This window comes from Magnolia sinica, chromosome 18 (assembly GCF_029962835.1).
Source record: "Magnolia sinica isolate HGM2019 chromosome 18, MsV1, whole genome shotgun sequence".
NCBI classification, from domain to species: domain Eukaryota; kingdom Viridiplantae; phylum Streptophyta; class Magnoliopsida; order Magnoliales; family Magnoliaceae; genus Magnolia; species Magnolia sinica.
In genome coordinates this window covers 3,944,741-3,964,560 of record NC_080590.1, presented here as the reverse complement: position 1 = coordinate 3,964,560, position 19,820 = coordinate 3,944,741, and the positions used below count along the sequence as shown (strand labels likewise).

The window sequence follows — 19,820 nt, the reverse complement described above, 5'->3', positions numbered from 1 at the left end:
GACAACACCATCATTACCTTGAAATCCATGCCATCCACCCTAATACCATTTAATCCCTTCCAATCCACCGGCCAAACGGGCCCTTACAGAGTTACAGGGGCTTTGTTATCTAGTTAGGTCCCGGTGGAGGTAGTACCCAATCTGCACCCGTTAAAAATTTAACGACCATTGTCCTATTGCAGCCGATAAGTTTACACGAATCAGAGGTCAGGATTAAGTACAGTGGTTCCACAATTTGGCCCGTTTAATTTGCGTTCATTTATGTAAGCTGTGCAATTTCAGAGTGCCTGTGTAAGCTGTGCCGGAGTATCAAATAATTCCTCTCCTCCTTCAGAGGATTTAGGGCAGTTGCACATATCTATCTCTCAGGTGGCGGGAGAAAGGTTCGAATCCGAAAGAGGGAAAATGGGTAAGGAAACAGAGATCTGGGATGATTCCGCTCTCATCAATGCCTTCGACAACGCAATCTCCAAATACAAGGTCTCTCTCTCTCTCTCTCTCTCTCTCTCTCTCTCTCTCTCTCTCTCTCGATCACCTACAATTAGTTGTAGATGAACTCAACCTACTACCATTTTCTCTGAGGGTGAAATTGGAGATGGTAACCTATAGCTGGTTGTAGATGGTCTCTGAGTCTCTCCTCTGTTTATGGAATACGAATTTCCTACAACCCCCTGTGTACAGGGAGCCCGTGGAACCAAAATCTCAGTGGGGTCGATTGCGATGTGTGTGTTATATTCACTTCGTCCATCCGTTGCGCCGGTTCATGTTAGGCATGCGCTAAAAAATCAGGCAGATTCTGAACTCAAGTGGGCGATATTGCTAGAGCGTGGACTGCACGCCCGCCATTGAAACGTTCTTAGGGCCCACAGAAGTTTTATATCAGGCTGATATTTGTGTTTTCTCTTCACCCCGGTGGGAATCACCTCATGAACGGGCTGGATGGCTTATAAAAATCACAGTGGCTTTGAGAAGGTTTCAATGGTGGTTGTTTCCTGTGGTGTGGCCCACTTGAGTTTTGGATCTGCCTCATCTTTTGAGCTCACATCTTAACATGAGATGGTGCAATGGATGGATGGATGGATTGAGTGGAGGTCACACAAACATCTTGGTGAGCCCTATAGAGCTTTTGGTTATAAGGTCTCCCTGTAAAGTAGGAAATTCAAGTCCCTGTACATGCACGAGAATTTATCACCTACAAACAGTTGTTGGTTAACTTAATCTATGACCCATTTTCAAAACCAAGGGAAAAATGGTTTGTGGCATGAAACTATTTGTAGCTGATCATTCCTCACAACACACACTCAAGCACATAGATGCATCAAGTTGTTTACTGTTATGTGGCTATTGTATTTCTCCTGCCTTTTGTCTAGATTACTTGAACGTGTACTTTTTTTTTTCCTTCAGAAAATGCACAGCGGCAAGTATCAAGTCAATCCTGCTGACGATGAAAAGGTCACGAGCAGTGATAATGAAATCGGTCCTAATCTCACTGTTGATGCTAGGATGTAAGTCTATAACTATTTATTACAATTGTGTTTCGTTTGTTATTGTTTGATATTATGCTATTACTAACTCCACTGTAGGTGTTATGCAACCAGATATGCATTGTCAAGATGCTTTTGTTGATATGGGAAACAAAAGTACATTCTAGGTTATGGTCTGGCACAAGCCCTAGATAATATTCCATTGGAAAAAACTCTTGATTAAAAGCTAAAAACCATGAAAACTAGTTTGGTAAATGGTACATAATAGTTTAATGTAAATGATGCATAAAAATCCTAATCCATGGTCTTTTGTCTTCAAGAAGTTGTTAGGCAATTATTTCCAACCCAAATGACAGTTTTGGACACATGTTGCAAACTGCTCAGACAATTTATAACTTCCCATCATTCTAGAAGTTTACTGGATATCGCGCCCACATCACTTCCACTAGCTAGGTGCGCAGGATACATTAATTGTAGATCTTTTCAAGAGCAATTAGGGTGGTGCACCCTTCGCTGGAGGGGGAGTGCGGTCCACTGTTTCCCTTAGAAACCATGTTTTAACACGCACTGGTGCATGATAGGGAAGGTTGGAGCTCGATAAGCAATAATGGGAGTCTGAGGACTTGGTCGAATTTCAGACCCAACAATAACCTATGCTCTAAACCATGGATTTAAGAATCGGTGACTTGTGCTGACTCATCTTGTCTCAAGTTGATTACTGACTCACTCAAGTCGGGGGTGACTCGTGGTGTCGAACTAGAGCAGGCCCAACCATTCCTTGTTGACTTGGATGAGTCCCATCCAACTTGTCCGAGTTGCCAATGCATGCCCTGGATCTCCTACTTTATACTATTACTTCCCATTATGGTTAGTTCAATTTATATAATAGGAAAAAGCTCTGCTTTAGCATGATCAGTACAGCAATTGATGGACTGCATGAGTCTTTGTTTGCTAAAGAAAGATGCCTAAGCTGACATGCCATTTGAACGAGCTCCAAACAAAAGGTCTGGAAACTTAAGTCTTACCATGCGTTTGGTTGCACCAATATTATGAAATATCATGATACTTTGCACCATATTAGATTGATTAATCATGAAATATCATTATATTTTGCACCAAATTAGGCTGGTTAATTGTGGAATTTCATGATATTTGGTGCAACCAAACGCACCCTTATAGATGAATAATATGAAATTCGAAATCAAAGATTGAGTAGGCAGAGGGTTGCCCCCCCCCCAAAAAAAAAAAAACAAACACACACACAAAAAAATTAAAAATAAAAGTACTGCTTTCTCAAGCTTCCTTAGTGTATCTTCTTCCTGTTTCTTGTACCATTTCATGCCTGTTTCAACTTCCTCGCTTCATTTTCATCCTTTTCCACATCACCTGCATTTCTTTGTCAATAGACATCATCCACATTAGTTTTCCAAGCAGCCGATGCTTCCATATCACCTATCAAACTCGGGTACCTTTCCTCACACTTGCTTTTAACTTCCTCAAGACTCATCTTTCACAACTTGGGAGTCCTGGACTCTCTTCTTGCATGACGGCTGCAAGAAAGGAAATGCAATCCGCTTGTGCCTATTGTCAAGTGCTTGCATTAAAGTGTGATCTATTAAATGTTTTAATTTTTTGACAGCAATACTGTAGTTTATCTTTTCCATTGTGACTAGACTGAAACTCATGTAATCCATATTGTGTTGGCTGTGAGCATTCTTCATCAACTGCTCATGACTGTATGTTGCATGTGTTTGAGTTCTGATATAAGTGGGGCATCAAATGCCACCTTGACTGCTTTCTTTTAAGACTAACAGTCATTATTCCTTGGGTGTTGATGATGGGAGATTAACTGTTATTTATTTATTTATTATGTTCTTTGTTTGTCTCTCATCGATTAAAAAATTGAGGTTGCCTTTGAGACATGCCAACCATTTACAGAAAAGTCATTTGATCCCAACAGTTATTTATAGACACTGTGTCAAGTTCTTCTTTACCACTTCCCCTTGTGTTTCTCCACGAGTGGTGCATTTTGCTTCTCTACAGAAAATGGTCATTCCAGTGCATCATTGTGAATGATTGCTTTGTTTGATATTGTGGATTTTGTGGGGGGAAAGAGAGGAATAGTAGGGGTGTATAGGGATCTAGTCTGGAGGTGATGAAAATAGTCAGGCATCCTTGGTGATTAAACAAAGTTTACTCTCTACATTTCATTGTTGTCTGCACGAGGTGCTGATGTCATGAGAGTAAATTTGATGCAGACAATGGATGATGTTCGTCGTTCCAATATTATTCCCTTTGCATACTAGTGATGTTATCCGAATGATCTATAAAAAAAGTAATGTTCTCCGAGTTTCTATCCTGGATGAACGCACACTCTTTTGACTTTCTCATTACCGCACAAATACAATGTCCTCGAACAGTTCTTGTTCTCCTAAGTTTATTAAGTTCACGTTCCGAATTATATTTGTGTATGCTAACTCATGTTCTTTCTTGATCCTTTCCACAAAATAAGTATGGAGCTGGACGGTAATAGCAGCAATGTATCAAACAGTGCAACAGAGACATACCCACGCTGCAATGATGTGGGGGCATCTGATCAACTTCCATCAATTCAAGAAAATCATCTAGGTGCAGAATCATCCGCCTCACAACCTTTCATACACGCATCTAGTTCTCTCCCCGTGCAAGAAACTTTTGAGGGCTATTCAGACATACAAGGTGAAGAGTACAGAAAGTTACTTGGCCAGTATTATGAGCTTGAGGAGCAGAGGCAAAGGGTTCTACAGCAACTTCATCAAGCTAGTGGTTGGAATTATCAACCTTCCTCAGAATGTTCTGGTTCTTGTGTACCATGTTACATGTGCTGTTCAACCTCTCAAGCACATGAAGTCACTACGCATAGTACCTCCTGTCCCGTCCATTTTTCCTGTTGTTGCCCATACTCTTGCCATTATATGGCTGGTCTTTCACCTTCAAAACCTGCTTGTGACCTGGGTGGTCAATGTGTTCCTAATAGTGATGCTCGTACTACTGGCCCATCATGTACAATAGATCCAGTGAAATTATCCTCGTTGGCAGATGACAGTGTTTTCAAAATAGCAATGGGAGCTGCAGAGAAAGCAATTGCTTCCATGAAGGTGACTGCTTCTGCCACTTCTGATGGCTATGAAGGTGAGTAGATGTTTTTCTATTAGCTTTTGTTTTTTCTCATATCTAACATTGAGATATCTTGTGAACTGTTAGAGAGGGAGAGAGGGAGGGTGAGAGAACTACATATTTTGGCTTCTTTTTTTCTTTTCTTTTTTTTCTTTCTTTTGCTGGTACAGGTTTGTTTCATTCAATTTGCTAGTAATAAGTCCTGTAGCATTGTATCGTCTCTCTCAATGTCCGGTTGCATTATATGTAATTGTTCAATAAGATAATGAAGACTAACAAGTAGGAAAATTCTGTTGTAATAGATAAAATAACAATAAAAAGATGGACAAGAGCAACACTTCTTTTTTTCTATGTTGGGCCATGACTTCCATATGTTAAAAACTTGCTGATTGACTTGAAAGTCGTCCAAGTACATTCAGTTTGGTGGTTCTGTGCACCTAGTTTGAAGAACTCAATGATGGAATCATCGAATTAGACAAATTCCTTTACAACTCAACACAGATCAGTTGCTGGTCCTTGGAAATTATCTTTGATCTTTGTTGAATCCTCAATTTGACTGCGAGACCAAACATTTTTGCTCACGTCCGGTGAGGAGCAAATCATTTGGTGGATGCGTTGTGGCCAGAAAGGGGTGCATCACCCATTCACCCTTCTCTTTGTATCGGGGGATTCTTTTAATGAGTTTTCCATTGCCTCTCCGATGCAGGACCAATGCATGAACTCAAAAAATGTGAGTGATCAATCAGCAAAATTAAATTAATTAATGAAAATCACAAATCTTGCTAACATCAACACAGATATCAAGATCCTATGAGGAAAACATGCATAGTTTAAGCCTAAGTTGCCAAGCATTGTCTTACAAGACCATTAAACATGAAAAACTAGGATCTAATGGATGTAGAATCATCCAAATAGCATAGGGTTATGTCTATTGTAAAGGGAATGGTCTAATATTACCTAAGGGTTACTAGATTTGGGTGTGGGTGATGCTATGGCTAGGGAAGTTTGGAGAAAATGGTGAAATTAGGGTTAAATTGAGGAATTGGATGAGGGATTAAAGGATTTAGGTATTATGAGATGGGAATTAGGGTTTTGTGATTGAAGGAAATTAGGAATTTTAGGTTAATTGAAGGATTTGAATATCTAGGGTTTGGAAATTTGGGGGAAATTGGGAGATTTGGGATTTTAGGATTAGGGTTAGGGTTTTGTACAAGGGAAGATGGGGGTTTGGAAGGAAGGATCAAAGATGCAAGGGGGAATGGGGATGTGGCCATACGGACCAGCCAGTGGGCTCGCATATGGGGTCGTATGGTCACACATGTGGGGTCCAGTTGGCTAGGATTTGGTCCGTTATGGTGGGGTTTTGATGGAGGGGCTAATGAAGAAAGGAAGAAGGTGTTTGGAAATGTTTTGGATGGTTTGGGTGAAGAACAAAAGAGATTTCAACAAAATACCTCAAACGAAGAAGGAAGATTCAAAAGTAGATAACTGGAAGCCTCGCACTCTCCTGCTTGAAGATAAGCATCACACCAATCTTTGTTCCAAATCACATGGAACAAGTTTTCACATCACGTGAAGAAGAAAAAAAAACCCAAAGAATTTTGTTTTTTATAGAAAGAAATCCACCATTAGGGAGCTCCCCCGCCCCACCACACCCCCCCCCCCCCCCCTTCTCTCTCTTACATAGTCTCAAGAACTTTAGAAAATTACAAAATAGTTCCCGTCTTGTCTTTTAACCAAAATAACCCTAGTCTAAGAAAAAATATATAAAACCACTCATAACGTGTCCAAAGCATAAATCGAACATAAAACTACATCCTAAAACATACATGTCCTATGATAAAAAGAATGGTCGACGATCAACGGCCCTATCATGTAATCAATGCGATCCAATGGTCCAAATCACTCCCTAAAGCAACTCATGTGCATCTTCCCAGTGTGTGTCTTCCAGATGCTCGTGCATGCACTATGGGGTATTCAACACGGATATTTGCCTAGCCACAGAGAGATTGGGGCTCGCCTCCTCTGATACGTGCGCAAAGGCTCACGTGATGTGATGTCCTCATTACTCTCTCTCTCTCTCTCTCTCTCTCTCTAAAAAAATAAAGAAATTTAAAAAAAAAAAAAAAGAGGAAAAGGAAAAAAATAAGGTAAGGATAAAAATAATGGATACATTTTTCCCTGTTTGGACAACTGCATAATCATGAATCATGCGATTATGTCATTGCGAACTAGGGTTGGATCTGTCAGCGAGTCACAAAAACGCAAGTTTATTGGTCATTTTATTTGAATTTCCACCTAGATTCAAATGAGATAGTTTTAGGGCAGGCCTCTTTTTCATATCTTTGCATTTTGAGCAGCCATGGACTGGAGTGCTGAGAATTGTGATGGGTCTCACCATCTTGACATTGCATGTCTTTTCTTCCATGTTAACGCACCCTAAAAATTCTATGAGGCTGACAATGACTTTTGTGGTTTCATAAATGTACAAGAAGGAGAAAAAGCAAGAGGAAAAACACAGAGTTCGAGTATACTAGATAGCGGGGCCTCACAGAATATCAGCTCGGAGACGGACCTCACTGAAGTTCTGACTGCTTGGTATTCTGCTGGCTTCTATACGGGCAAGTAAGATTTCTTATTTTCTCTGTGGCCTTTAGATGCAATTGTACTTTCTGTCTTTCAAAAGTTCTAAAATTTCAAGATTCGACTATATGCTTCTGCTGCACCCAATCCCCAAACTACAATCACTTGATTGGTTGATTCTAGTCATGCATATGCTGTTAGGTGTGTGGAGGAATTATATGATCCTTGGCTTGAGAATCTGCTTGTATCTTCAGGCCCCGAGTTGCTACAAGTAGGGCTGCATTGTGGTGATCCAGACCATTGATCTGATGTGACATGCCACGTGGGCCCTGACCTTTTGGTTGGGTAATTAAGGAAATACATCACTTGCCCGCTTTTGATGGAAAAAGAGGCCAAAGACTGGATGGTCAGGACCTTCCAATCTGGGACAATCTGGGGCCTGGTCTGTTCACGTCAGGGCTCATCAGATCGGTGGTCTGGATCACCCTACCTTGGCCCCTCTTGTAGCAACTCAGACCAGCAGATGAATTACCTATCCTCTCCATCATGGCTTGATTTATTCTGAATTCCTTTTACAAACTCTAAATCGAATTGTTTGCTTCTGGGACATGAATTGGTTGGTCATTAGCTGCAACCAGTTGAAATTTTACTTGTTAGATTTTAGAGTCCAGAAGCACTCGACCGGATACGAGCTATTTATCCTGCCCAGGACACAGACATGGTGACCTGGATAAATATGGGCCCTGGCATTCTGTTCATGCATACAGATATTGAAAAATGTATTATTAGATAAAATTTTATCTAGATAACTTGAAATATGCTGAGAGCTGGACAACGGGTATTTATTTGATATTTGCGTAACAAAGGGAGGAAAGAAAAGGTTTTTCCTAGTTGAAGTGTAAATGTGTGTCTGATTGATGGGTTTAGACATGGCAATTTTGTTGGAAATGGAGTGCCTGTATAACATAACCCATATGAGTGAAGCAAAATTGCAGGCATCGTTAGTAAACACCACTTTTAACTCCGTATTTTCAAAAGAACTTGTACAATTGACGAAATGTCTAAAACTCCACATACTTCAGAAGATGAAAAAAAAAGAGAGAAAATCTCGTGTTTTTTTGGGTGAACAATATTAAAACACTTTATTAAAAAAAAAACCCATTTTGTTATAAAGAGAAACTTTTGGGGCGATTTAAATTAGAGATCGGTGGTTTCCAACATTGATACAATTGAATAAATGCTGGAAAATTTTAGTGCAGACATTGATTTACATGGAAATAATTGAAAAGGAAGGATTAAAAAATAAAAAATAATTTTTAAAAAAAATACTAGCCTACTATTTGATTACCTATGCGCATAGCTTATGCATATAGAACTTTTAATTATTTTAATTTCTTTCTCCGAATTTTTGGATTTCATTTTTACTGATTTTTTTACCATCTTTTTAATGATCGAGATGTAATTAAATCCAAAAATTCCCTGCTATTTGGAGTCGGTTGGTTTACCAGTCTTTCTGTGAGCTTAGTCCAGGTGCTCTGAATTTTGTAATGGCTTCTTAGTCTCTATTTACCACATTCCAACTGGCCTTAAAAATTGCATGTTTCCTTGTCATGCAGGTATCTTTTGGAGCAATCCCTTCCAAAGAGCCAACATTAGCTTCTGTCCTTGATTCTGGGGAAGCACATCAATTGCAATGGCCATGGCTGATGTGACGAGTTTTGTTCATTGGCACTTCTGTTCATAAAAACCACATATCTCATGATACATGATTAAGATTCCCGAGTTTTGTTGAATATTTCGGAGTCGTCAAAACTACAAGTAGCACCACCATCACATCACTGCCAGTTGCTCTCACTGTCAATTGGCTCTAGTTTCAGAAAAGAGAAACCATCTTTTCCTGTAGTGTTTTTCCAGCTCCGATGGGTTCCTTAGAACATATGCATATGAAGTGTCCTGCCCAGGTTATTGGGATCAGAAGTTCTCTTAATGGATTTGAAAAGCAAACTGCTATTCTCAATTTTGTGTGCAATTTCTCATACTTGAATTCTCAAAACCAAGTCGATAGTTGAAACTTGGTCCAGACCATTAAATGAGTACTGGGTGACAGTATTCGAAAAAGATAAGCTGGTGGCTGGACTCCAGCAGAACGTTGACCTGATCTGAGGGCCTATCAATTTGCCCAGATCTGGTCCCATTGGCATTCTCGTGTTTTGATGTGGAGATGATGAATGTTTAGCAGCACTGTTAGTTGCTGCTCTTAAGGCCAATTTGGGCAAACGCAGATCTGAGTAGATCAGATGGGCTAACTCTTGAATTTTTTCAAGCAAGAGACCAAATGGAAGGGATCTCAAATCCCACTCTATGATGATTTGGATGAAACATCGACCCTACCTTATAGGTTACTCCTCTTTCTTATGAAACCACAGTAGTTTTGAATTTGCTGTCCAAACAGGCCTTTAATGTCGAAACCAGCAGATATTCCATCTACCAAAGGGCATTGAATTTCATTTCAAGCCTTTCATCATGGTTTTCAAGAGAAATGCTTGCCTTATGCTTCAAAGACTTGTCCACCTCTCGCCCTCTTGTAACCTGAAACCCTTATAATCACTGGCTTCTAGGAAGGGCTATCCCACCTTCCTAATGCATAGCGCCTGTTTGGACGTACCCCAAATCATTCATCGTGAGGCCTGACCCATGCGTGTTTTGCTGAGCTGGTGCTTTTTGCTGCATCCTTCATGATGTCGATGACAGGATGTGATGAACGCTAGACCCATGGCTCGCCCAGGTTCATGACAGGCCAAAAGAAACAGGCCGTAGCAGAGTAGCAGAGTCCGTGATAGGTAAATAAGGCCCAAGCCTGAGCCCATTCACTAACATCTGTGTAAGATTTGATACGTTCATTAAGCATGCCCTACCATCCATGATATATGACAAAAATGCCCTCGGACTGAGCTGACGGGTCCTGTGACAGCTTGAGCCCAGCCCAGTTAATAAATGGCCTTAATCTTTAGGTCAGGCCGGCCCACATACCTATATCACAACACAAGCCCAGACAGCCCAGCCCAGCCCATTGACTGCTGCTAAATCCCACTCATCAAAGTGACTTTAATATGAAAACGTAATGACAATGGATTGTACCAGTAATACATTCCCTTTTCCTCGATCCACCATGATTCAAAAGCGCAATGCCAAGAATCTTCGATGCAGAACTTGATGCCAAAATACTATCATCATGTTAGAAGGAACGCCGTAACAACAACATAGTATAATTTACATGAACCTCAGTAACAGGTAGAATGTTAGGTCACCTGCAATTAACATGTTGAATCTTTAAAGTAATACAACTGCATTGAACCGTTTCATCCAAGTATATATTCGAACCAGGCATCAGATGTTTCTGGTGGATCACGATAGAAAGCAGCAATGATCAGTTTTGAGTGAGGAAGGATTCACACCCTTACTTTAGCTGCAGCTTCCTTGATTTGCTCGATTGTGAAAACACCAAAGAAGTCATCATCCGTGACAGCATTGATCACTGCCAGTGCAACATCATCGACTTTGATGGGTGGTGCTAAGAGAAGGTCGGAAGCTGGGAGGGAACTCAAGGGCTTTGTAAAATTTTCCGCTGCACTCAGGAACCTCTCCAATGGTTCTCCTATCAAGTCGAGCGGGATCTCAAAGCCATCTACTCTTCGTTTCCCATATATGAATCCCGGTCTCAATACAACACCTGAGAGTTTTTCCAATTTCAGATATGGAGCAATTGATCGACATAATGGAAATTCAGAGACCAATCCATGGCTGAAAGGTCAGAATGGAAAATAAAATAAAATGCAAAAGCTATTTGCAAGCAAATGCATGTGAAGTCCTGCTTTTTCATCAGGTGGGCCCCACAGCATCTTCCCTGGCCCAAAATCAGGCTCGTTCACTGGTCAGGTAGCCCATACCTGTATGTTGAATCCAATGCAGACCATTTGTCAAAATATTTTAACCATCTACTGTTCTGTCATGTGTTACCCATGGGTGAGCAGACTGACCTGATTTTTTGAGCCAGGGAGGCACACAGTAGGGCCTGCCTGATGAATGGAGCATATTTTGCAAATGCGTGCTGCAATGGTACATTTGCCTGCGTGTAGGATTCTGGTCCTACACAGCGAATGTAGCCTTAATAGGGGATCTTACCTGAGCTTGGGTATTTAGAAAGGACCTCCGATTCTGCTTTCCGCTTCCCAGTGAAGTATCCCGAAGAAAGTAGAAATGAAGGTAGATTGTAATCATGCACAGATATCAAGATGAACTTTGGAATTCCTGCATGGCAAAAAGGTAATTAAAAATTTTCATGTTTGCGAAGCACGGGGCAATGGAAACAGAAAAGAACTCGATGGCCAGCCCACTACAAAGTAAATTGAAATGATGGAAGCACAAAAACAACTTGGACAAGAACCGAAACCTAAGTCCTTTTTTCAGTTTCTGTGCATCTAAAAAGACCATTGGCATTTTAGTCAAAACCCAAATCATTAACAAAACCAAGCCTTGTTTGAATATACGACACTTTGAATTTATCGAGTTTTTTTAGATGGTCTCCTCTCTTGAATTGAATGCAAGTAATTTCTTCATTTTTGTATCTTTTTTACTTTGGCTGATCCTCTTTTCCTGTTTTATTCAGTCATATCCATTTTTGAAAGGTTAAATACTGTGTTAGGAAGTAATAAGAGAATGTCAGGAATGAAAAAGAGAGCTTAATAAGCACGGGGCAAGATAAAAGAAAAGCGCTCTGCATCCCCCCTACTACAAAAACTACATCTTTACATAATTGAATGATCAAAGAGGAAGAGCCATGCCCTTTTACATAATTGACCTATCCCAAGTTTGCATTGGGTTGTCAAGGTCCTCCAGTTGGGTTCAGTTTGGAAAATGCCAACCTGATTTGAAATCGGGTTGGGTTCGGAGTTGAGCAAATTTGGGTCAGGTCAGGTTGGGTTGGGAATAGTCACATGTATTTGAGTTGGGTTGGGTCAGATTGGGTTGAGTATCAAGGAATTTGGGTTGGGCACCTTGGGCTGGAATTCTGGTTGGGTTGGGAATAGTCATATGTATTTGAGTCGTGTCGGGTCAAATTGGGTTGAGTATCAAGGAATTTGGGTTGGCCACCTTGGGCTGGAATTCGGGTCGTGTCGGGTCCTCTTCAGGTTGGGTCACGCTAGGGTTGACCCTCAACCCAACCCAACCTTCTCTGAGTTGTGCCCCTAGGAGGAAGGGTCCGAAGAGCCCAAAGATGAAAACAAAACATGGGTCTAAAGTCTAAATTTCCCACCCATGAAACATAAACGAACTGTTTGAGAATGGGATGGAACTGGCAAAGGCCATGACAGGTCCAGTTTGAAGGGGGAAAAACTCCAAACAAACCTAAAAGGTATAGATCTTTTTGAAGGGCAGTTTATAACATCATGCATCATGATGACCACAGTATGAACTGATTCGAACCAACAGTCGAACACTAGAAACCCAAGCTTGCGCTTCATCAGTTAAGCTTCCAGATTGTTTTTTAAAAGATTGCACAAATACAATAAAGGACAATTGAACTCGTAAAATTTCCATCCAAAGTGTACTCCAAAAACAATTACTATAATTTAATTCCAAATCTCATAAGTCATAAACCAGAGGCTACAGGAATGAGAGAGACCATGTTTGCAATGGGGAACAAAATTCCACAATAAAAAGCATTGTGGTTCAAAGCAAAATGAAACCCAGCCAATCTCTTACCAAATTCCTTTGCAGCGTCCACAGCCAAAATATTGGCATCGCCATTTATCTTCTTCATTTGATCCTCACTACCAAAACCGCCGAGAGTAGAAACAACTGCAGTAGCTCCAACGAGTACTTCATCCCACCTCGCATAGAAAACATCACCTGAACAAAAACAGACAGGATGTTTCAAAATATTAAGGGCAAAGATCTAAAATAAACATGATCTGGATCTATTGAGTTTATGTCATTGATTTCAAAGCAAGTGCTGCATAGATAAATGAATGACAAAAATCAAGACTCGGAATGGAACACTCGTGCTTAGCCAAAGAAGCGGACAGGAAAGATATAGATCATACCCACTATCCATGTGACCTGGTCGACCCATGGATCTGTGTAAGGAGGCCGCCCTGACCTGTAATTAGTATGCAAGTTTAAGCTTCCAAAACTTAGTACAGCAAGTAGAAAATATCAATGCTGTCAAGGCGATGAGAAAATATTTGAGTGGCGATACATTGCTTACATGAGATGAGTAACTCTTTACAGAGAAAGCGTTTTGGGTGATAGACGAGCATAAATACCATCAAGGAATAGACGCTCCAGATAAGAGTTTTGGACGCACCTGCTCAGGCTGACAACTTCTATGCCCTTGGATATTGCAGCCTTGCATATTGCAGAACCAACAAAACCACTGCCCCCCAAGACCACAATCTACTAAAGGAAAAACTATCAAGAGATTTCATGTCTCTAGTATATCCTAAATGCACAGTTTACAGCAGAGGGAAAGAAATAAATAAATAAATAAAATTTGAGAGTATGGTTCAAGTTCAGACCCTTTCACTCTTCACATCAGCCACGACATCTATTGGAGCAGCTGAGAAGTCCTCACTTATATTCGCTGCGGCGTAACTGCATCTGACTTTAATTCTACACAAGCTGTAAACAGAGCCGGTTGATAGGCCTAGACCATCTTTATTTCTTATGAATCAATATTCCTCATGACCAGTTTCAATGAGTTTGGAATTACAAAAGAGAAGTTATTGCGAATACCTCCTTTGATAACAATAGAAAACATTTTGCAAAAATAAACTATTTTCAAAGTACATTAAAAATTATTAGAAAAATTGTAAATGAATAATGATATTCTATGGGAAAATTTCCCATGCCTCTGCTTTCTATATCTTTAGAAGAGTGTGTTAGTACCTTGATTACTCTAGAAATCATTCAAACCAATCACTCATATACAAAGACAGTCTCTCTAGTCACTCAGAACTCTGAAGGACTTTCTTATGTCTTCAAAAAGACCACTTTGTGGATGATTGTCTCATCTATCACTGATCTTTATCTTGCAATTTGAGTTCCAGATGCAGGCAGGTAGAGGGTTTTCTTGGCAAACCAAAGTTTTAAATATCAGTATCTTAGGCTTTTAGCATGTACTGCTGCCTCCAAGCTGGTACGTATAGGCATGTATTGACAGAGATGCACTTACATATTGGCGTGTATTGACAGAGACACACTTATGTATTGGTGTGTATTGACAGAGACACACTATGTATTGGCCAGATCTCTATGAATTTAACTGATTTGGCCCCTTATTAGTACATGTGAAAAATGCATGGCATTAGGATTTTTGAACAGCCAATACAAATCATACAGTATTCGGAACCATGTGACTAACATTTTTCTTTTTCTTTCTTTCTTTCTTTCTTTTTTCTTTTCTTCCCCCGTGTAGTAAGGAAAGATTGATGACCTATTGGGTTTAACAAAAGTGATGGCCTTCGATAGAGTGGTATGGCGGAATGAGATTCGTGTAACTGTCCCCAATTAGTTGGGATAAGGCTTAAATTATGATGATGTTGGATGCATAACATCCCAATCCATTCTCTCTCCACAATAATCCCATATGTACGGTTTTAAAGCCGAAGTACATGTTATAAGTTTTGAAATCTCCACTATGTATTACGCAAGGAGCCAAGGACATTTTTGCCCATGCAATTAGTTTTAGGAGAGTTGTGGACTTCGAGATTCTACAGGACATTAAATGAGATTTTCAATATAGAACAATAGTATTTCTAAAATTTTGTTTTTTTTTTTTTTTTTTTTTTTTTTTTAATAAATTTATAGGGATCTTGAATTTATAAAATCTGCAGGCTTAATGCTTAAAAACAGATGGCTTGGATTTTAGCCTGTTAACAGATGGCTTGGATTTTATTAGGTCCTCCCTGCTCCTCCTTCCTGCACAAGTAGCCTGCTCCTACATTTACATGTAGCCTGCATGATGAACCCATCCAACAAAGGCTGTGGGGCCCACCATGATGATTGTGTAACATCCATTCATACATCTGTTATGCTGCCTCATGTTCGGACGTCAGCCCAAGCAAGAGGCAAATCTAAAACTCAAGTGGGCTACAAAACTGGCAAAAGTGTGGATGGGTTGCCCACTGTTGGCGGCCCTCTCTTTCTCTCTATGTATGTGGCAGCATCCTTTCCTTCCATTTCCTCTCCTTTTTTTCTCCCCCCATTCCTCTCCACGTGCGTTGCACGTGCCAATTCCTCTAGTTAAAATAAGGGAAGTCTAATATGAAAGGCTATTGGCTAAGTCATTTCCTAAAATTTCTCCACTAGCAATAAATTAGAACTTGGAAAATAAAAGGTCCAATTCTTCTAGACTCACTATATACAAACTGTATGGCCTACGGTTTGTACAAAAACTTCAATTCCTCTCATACAGTTCGTATAAAATCCCCAAGGAGCTCTTCAGTTGGACAGTTGGACCTGTGGGCCCCACAGTCCAACTGTATGACATATCTTGCCTTCTGATTAACTCTTTGGGCCCCAACGGTCAATCAGAGCGTTGAATACGCCATCCCAACTGGATTTGTGAGCCCGACAGTCCGACCAGACCACAGATGAAGGCCTGATCTTGCATCGCATAGCAATGGGGACCAGTGTGGACCCTACCACTGCATGATCTTGCATCACCCATAGGGGTGGGCCTAGATTGATGAGTGAAGCAGGACTAATTCTATCCAAATCCTGAGGCTGTGTTTCTACTTCAATGAGAAATGGCGTTGCTTGGTATTTGGGATAGAAACATGCCTCTTCAATTCCACCCAAAACACGCTTGGTATTATAGTCCAACAAGAAATCGGGCTGGACTCAGCTGACCTAGACTGTATCTTCTAAGTCATGGCAATTCGACTGAGTAGCAACCACACCTACTCATCTAGTTTACAGGTAGCTATGTGAGGCCCACCATGATGTGCATCTTTAACCCACACTGTCCATCAGTTGTGCCCATTTCTGTATGGCCCTGGCCAAAAAAATAGGCCAATCCAAATATCAGGTGTGCCATAACATAGGGAACAACAAGGAAGGACACCCGCCATTAGAAAAATATATTGTGGGACCGACCATGATGTGAGGCCTGTGTATCAACCGTCATGCACTGCCCAAGTATCATATCAAATTACTCATTTATGTCAATTTGAAAGTATTGATGTCTAGACCTCAGCTTTTTGCTAAATGGTAGAACCCTTATCAAGGGACCTATAGAATAATCCAGGTCATTATCCTAATCTATCCCACACTGGATGGGTTGCAAAAGTGTGCATCAGCACATATTGGCAGATAGCTCGGCTTCACTTGTGGCTAATATGGTACATTGAAACCAATTATTAAACCTTGGTTTGGTAGCAGCAAAAATTGTCTTTTTTGGCCCATTCATGCTCTACTAGATTAGTGATTCTCATGTCATTTGTCAAGTACTACAAATATGGATTATTTGGCACATGTGGCACATGTGCATATTGAAAACCTAACACATGTGGTACACGTGTGGTGGTTGAAAATGTATAATGGCATATATGGTGCAAGCAGAGTGCTTGAAGATGTATGGTAGCACATGTGGCACATGTAACGTTCTTGACAATATATGATGGCACACACCGCACAAATACAACTTGGCACATGCACGAATGTAGCACATGTAGCACATGTAGCGCATGAGGGGCACAAAATCTTAAATGTAGCATATATATATATATATATATATATATATATATATATATATATATATATATATATATATATATATATATATGGCAATTAAAGATGAATGATTGCACATTGGCATATGTGACACATGTTTACCACAAGAGAATGGTCCATTGTGTAACATAACAAGGACAAGCTAGTCTTTAGTTTTTAAGAATAAGAAAAGATCTACAATAGTTTTTAAAAAAATAATAATAACAACTTACTCTCTTTTTTTTTTGGGTTTTGAGTAGACCAATAATAGACAAACCATAGACAAGATGCTTGTTCCGACTAACTAGTGAAGTACTTAACTTTTACTACTATCGAACAACCCTTTACATGAAGCAGATTTCTAGGGCCAAATGGGCTAAAGCAAGTCTGACCAAATGGTACAACAGTTGGACTGAACTGCTGACAAAAAAGGCCGAGCTCCACTTTTGGTTTTAAAACATTGGTTAGGGCTATCAACAGGTCGGGTCCTATAATACCTATACCCGGGCCAACCAGGTTCAAGTCTTGCCAAGTCTAGGTTCTTTTGGGTCTGGGTCTCATTCTTAAAGACCCGGACTCGGATCCAATTGGGTTCAAGTACCCAACGGGTTTTTAAAACTTAGTCTCTAGTTAGGTTTGGGTCAACTAGCATTTACATTGTTAGGGATTGATTAGACCACGCACACACAGGTGCCACTAGGACATAGTTGTGGTGCGTAAATCGTCACTCCCACATGTGTGTGGCTTAGGAAACCTTATTACATTGCTAGAATAATCAATATGTATTTACTATATATAATATTACTATTAAAATTAACTAGACCCAACCAAATTTTATATGGGTCCAAGTTGATGGACTTGAATTTAACTATCTCGAAAGGCGAGACTAGAACCCGACCCAATTTCTTGATGGGTCATAGACTAGGCGGACCGGTTAAAATCGGGTCAGGTTCATCAGGTATCCACACACCTAGGTATCCACCAGCGGCCTTAACAATGTTGCTAAGCAGTTATTTTGTTCTTGAAATCTAAATTCAAGCCACTAATATATGGACTCGTAAAACCAAATCATAATAACTTCATCATCATCAGGATTTGAAATAAAATTTATACTCATGGTATCTCGGCAAAAGTCTGACAAAAAGTTGCTCATTTGAAATCAACCCTCCTTTATTCAGACTAGCGACTAGGACTCGAGAGGGGCAAATGTTACTGGGAGTAACCCTAACAACTTGCTAATAATAATACTACTACTAAGCATGACAACCAAGGGGCCGTTTGGTAGTTGCAAAAGTTGACTCTCTGACAGGTTAGTTAGGGACAAGCCTCCTATCCATAGTTTGTTTAGTACTTGTCCGTACGTAACCTAAAAAGAGGACATGTCCAAATATTTTTAACCATTGTAGGGCTTTTCTTTATCCTAAAAGAACTAACGACTAGTTTGTCCTCATCATAGTACAAGGCAGACCATTCTTTTATGGTACACATGTACCATACATGCCACTGTACTATGAATGTCATCATCCATCTTTAAGCGTTGCAAATATAGCCATGTTCAACCTTTTGTGCCCTTTATATGCCACATTTGCCACATGTGTCAAGTTATACATGCAACGCATGTGCCATGTTTGCTACTATACATCATCTAGCACCCAACATATGTCACATGTGCCACCGTACATCTTCTAGCACCCTGCATGCACCACATATGCCACTGTGCATTTTCGATCACCACATGTGTGCCAAATAATCCTTCATTATTCTAGGTGCTTGATAAACAACATGAGAATAATTGGTCAAGGGCAGCATGACTGGACCACACAAGAGTTGCAAGAGAATGGCATAGACAGATTGTCCAAGACTAAACTTTTGCCACTACCAAATGGGCCCTAAGCAACTAAACCTACAACCAAGCAATTTCCTAAACAACATCAACAACTAAGAGACGCTAAACACCATAAACGTGGGAACTCAGACATGTGAGAACAACTGCAGAATGAAATCCACATTGACCCGAGTGCCAAAGATGAACAGTTGATTGGGCCAAAACAACTAATTATGGGACGGCAATTCCCCATACTATGAAAGAATGAGACCGCATTTGGAATCCTACCGTAAAAGTAGTGGATCCAATCATCAACGTTGAACACCGAATTGCTCCAACTGAACAATTCTAATTCATCATTAGCAGCTAATGTTCATTATTACAATCAAACAGGATTTTGAACATTTCCCAAATTCATATAATCCAACATCAGATAGCATTTCATGCCTCCAAGTAAATATCAATTCTCGCAAGAAAAATCAATCATTTCCAGCTTAAAATACTGCAAAAGATAAATTAATAGAGAGAAAAATAAATAAATAAAATACAAAAAATCAATTGAGTGAGAGATTTCGGATTTCCTGACCACTTCTGAATCGGAGGCGAAGAAAATCGACTCGCCCGAGTCGGAATCGCCCATCTCTTGAATCGGAGCGGATGGGCAGAAATCGGAGCGGACGCCGAAAGCAGAGACATCTGCACAGAGCGACTGGCGAGCGATATCAGGAGAAAAGAAAGGCCTACATCGGGAGCAGGTGGCAGAGTTGGAATTACCAAAATATCGACAGCAGAGCTTCAGTTCGTGGTGTATGTCGCGATTGATATTAAATATCATCCATCGCACTATGTGGCCCACATAAAAGAGATATATGGACGATCGGAAACGTCCATCGTCTTGGAATTATTTTTAATGGGTCTTACTTAAAAATCTAATTATTTTCTTATGGTTAAAATAAGTAGTTGAACCGAATCACGTTAAACTTAGCACGTCATTTGTC

At 40.2% G+C, this 19,820-nt stretch overlaps 2 protein-coding genes across 5 annotated transcripts; one reads left to right on the top strand and one right to left on the bottom strand.

Annotated features, from left to right (window-relative positions):
• The first annotated feature begins 323 nt into the window (after nucleotides 1-323).
• Nucleotides 324-9,240, top strand: LOC131233301 (uncharacterized). 4 transcript variants are annotated; one of them, XM_058229956.1, is made up of 5 exons: nucleotides 324-480; nucleotides 1,405-1,505; nucleotides 3,997-4,655; nucleotides 7,139-7,265; nucleotides 8,840-9,240. In XM_058229956.1, exons 1-5 carry the CDS (start codon nucleotides 406-408, stop codon nucleotides 8,877-8,879), a joined length of 1,002 nt encoding a protein of 333 aa, XP_058085939.1. In that variant the 5' UTR covers nucleotides 324-405; the 3' UTR covers nucleotides 8,880-9,240. The 4 variants fall into 4 exon arrangements, with proteins under 4 accessions (XP_058085939.1, XP_058085938.1, XP_058085937.1 ...); XM_058229955.1 differs by having other exon boundaries at nucleotides 7,136-7,265; XM_058229954.1 differs by having other exon boundaries at nucleotides 7,133-7,265.
• A 1,193-nt stretch (nucleotides 9,241-10,433) lies between these two features.
• On the bottom strand, nucleotides 10,434-19,567 carry LOC131233302 (uncharacterized protein At1g32220, chloroplastic). Its single transcript, XM_058229958.1, has 7 exons — nucleotides 19,409-19,567; nucleotides 13,802-13,904; nucleotides 13,591-13,679; nucleotides 13,328-13,383; nucleotides 12,987-13,133; nucleotides 11,406-11,531; nucleotides 10,434-10,953 (listed from the first exon to the last, which is right to left on the bottom strand). Exons 1-7 carry the CDS (start codon nucleotides 19,516-19,518, stop codon nucleotides 10,673-10,675), a joined length of 912 nt encoding a protein of 303 aa, XP_058085941.1. The 5' UTR covers nucleotides 19,519-19,567; the 3' UTR covers nucleotides 10,434-10,672.
• Between the last annotated feature and the right edge of the window lie 253 nt (nucleotides 19,568-19,820).

What these genes read in the sequence shown, in the direction of transcription:
- LOC131233302 (XM_058229958.1), bottom strand. Translation starts at nt 19,518, where the DNA reads ATGTCTCTGCTTTCGGCGTCCGCTCCGATTTCTGCCCATCCGCTCCGA. An exon ending in GAAGTTGTCAGCCTGAGCAG is followed by an intron (nt 13,384 to 13,590) that starts GTGCGTCCAAAA and finishes TACTAATTACAG; the next exon opens with GTCAGGGCGGCCTCCTTACA. An exon ending in GGACGCTGCAAAGGAATTTG is followed by an intron (nt 11,532 to 12,986) that starts GTAAGAGATTGG and finishes TTTGCCATGCAG; the next exon opens with GAATTCCAAAGTTCATCTTG.
- LOC131233301 (XM_058229954.1), top strand. Translation starts at nt 406, where the DNA reads ATGGGTAAGGAAACAGAGATCTGGGATGATTCCGCTCTCATCAATGCC. An exon ending in CTCACTGTTGATGCTAGGAT is followed by an intron (nt 1,506 to 3,996) that starts GTAAGTCTATAA and finishes CCACAAAATAAG; the next exon opens with TATGGAGCTGGACGGTAATA. An exon ending in CACTTCTGATGGCTATGAAG is followed by an intron (nt 4,656 to 7,132) that starts GTGAGTAGATGT and finishes TAAATGTACAAG; the next exon opens with AAGGAGAAAAAGCAAGAGGA.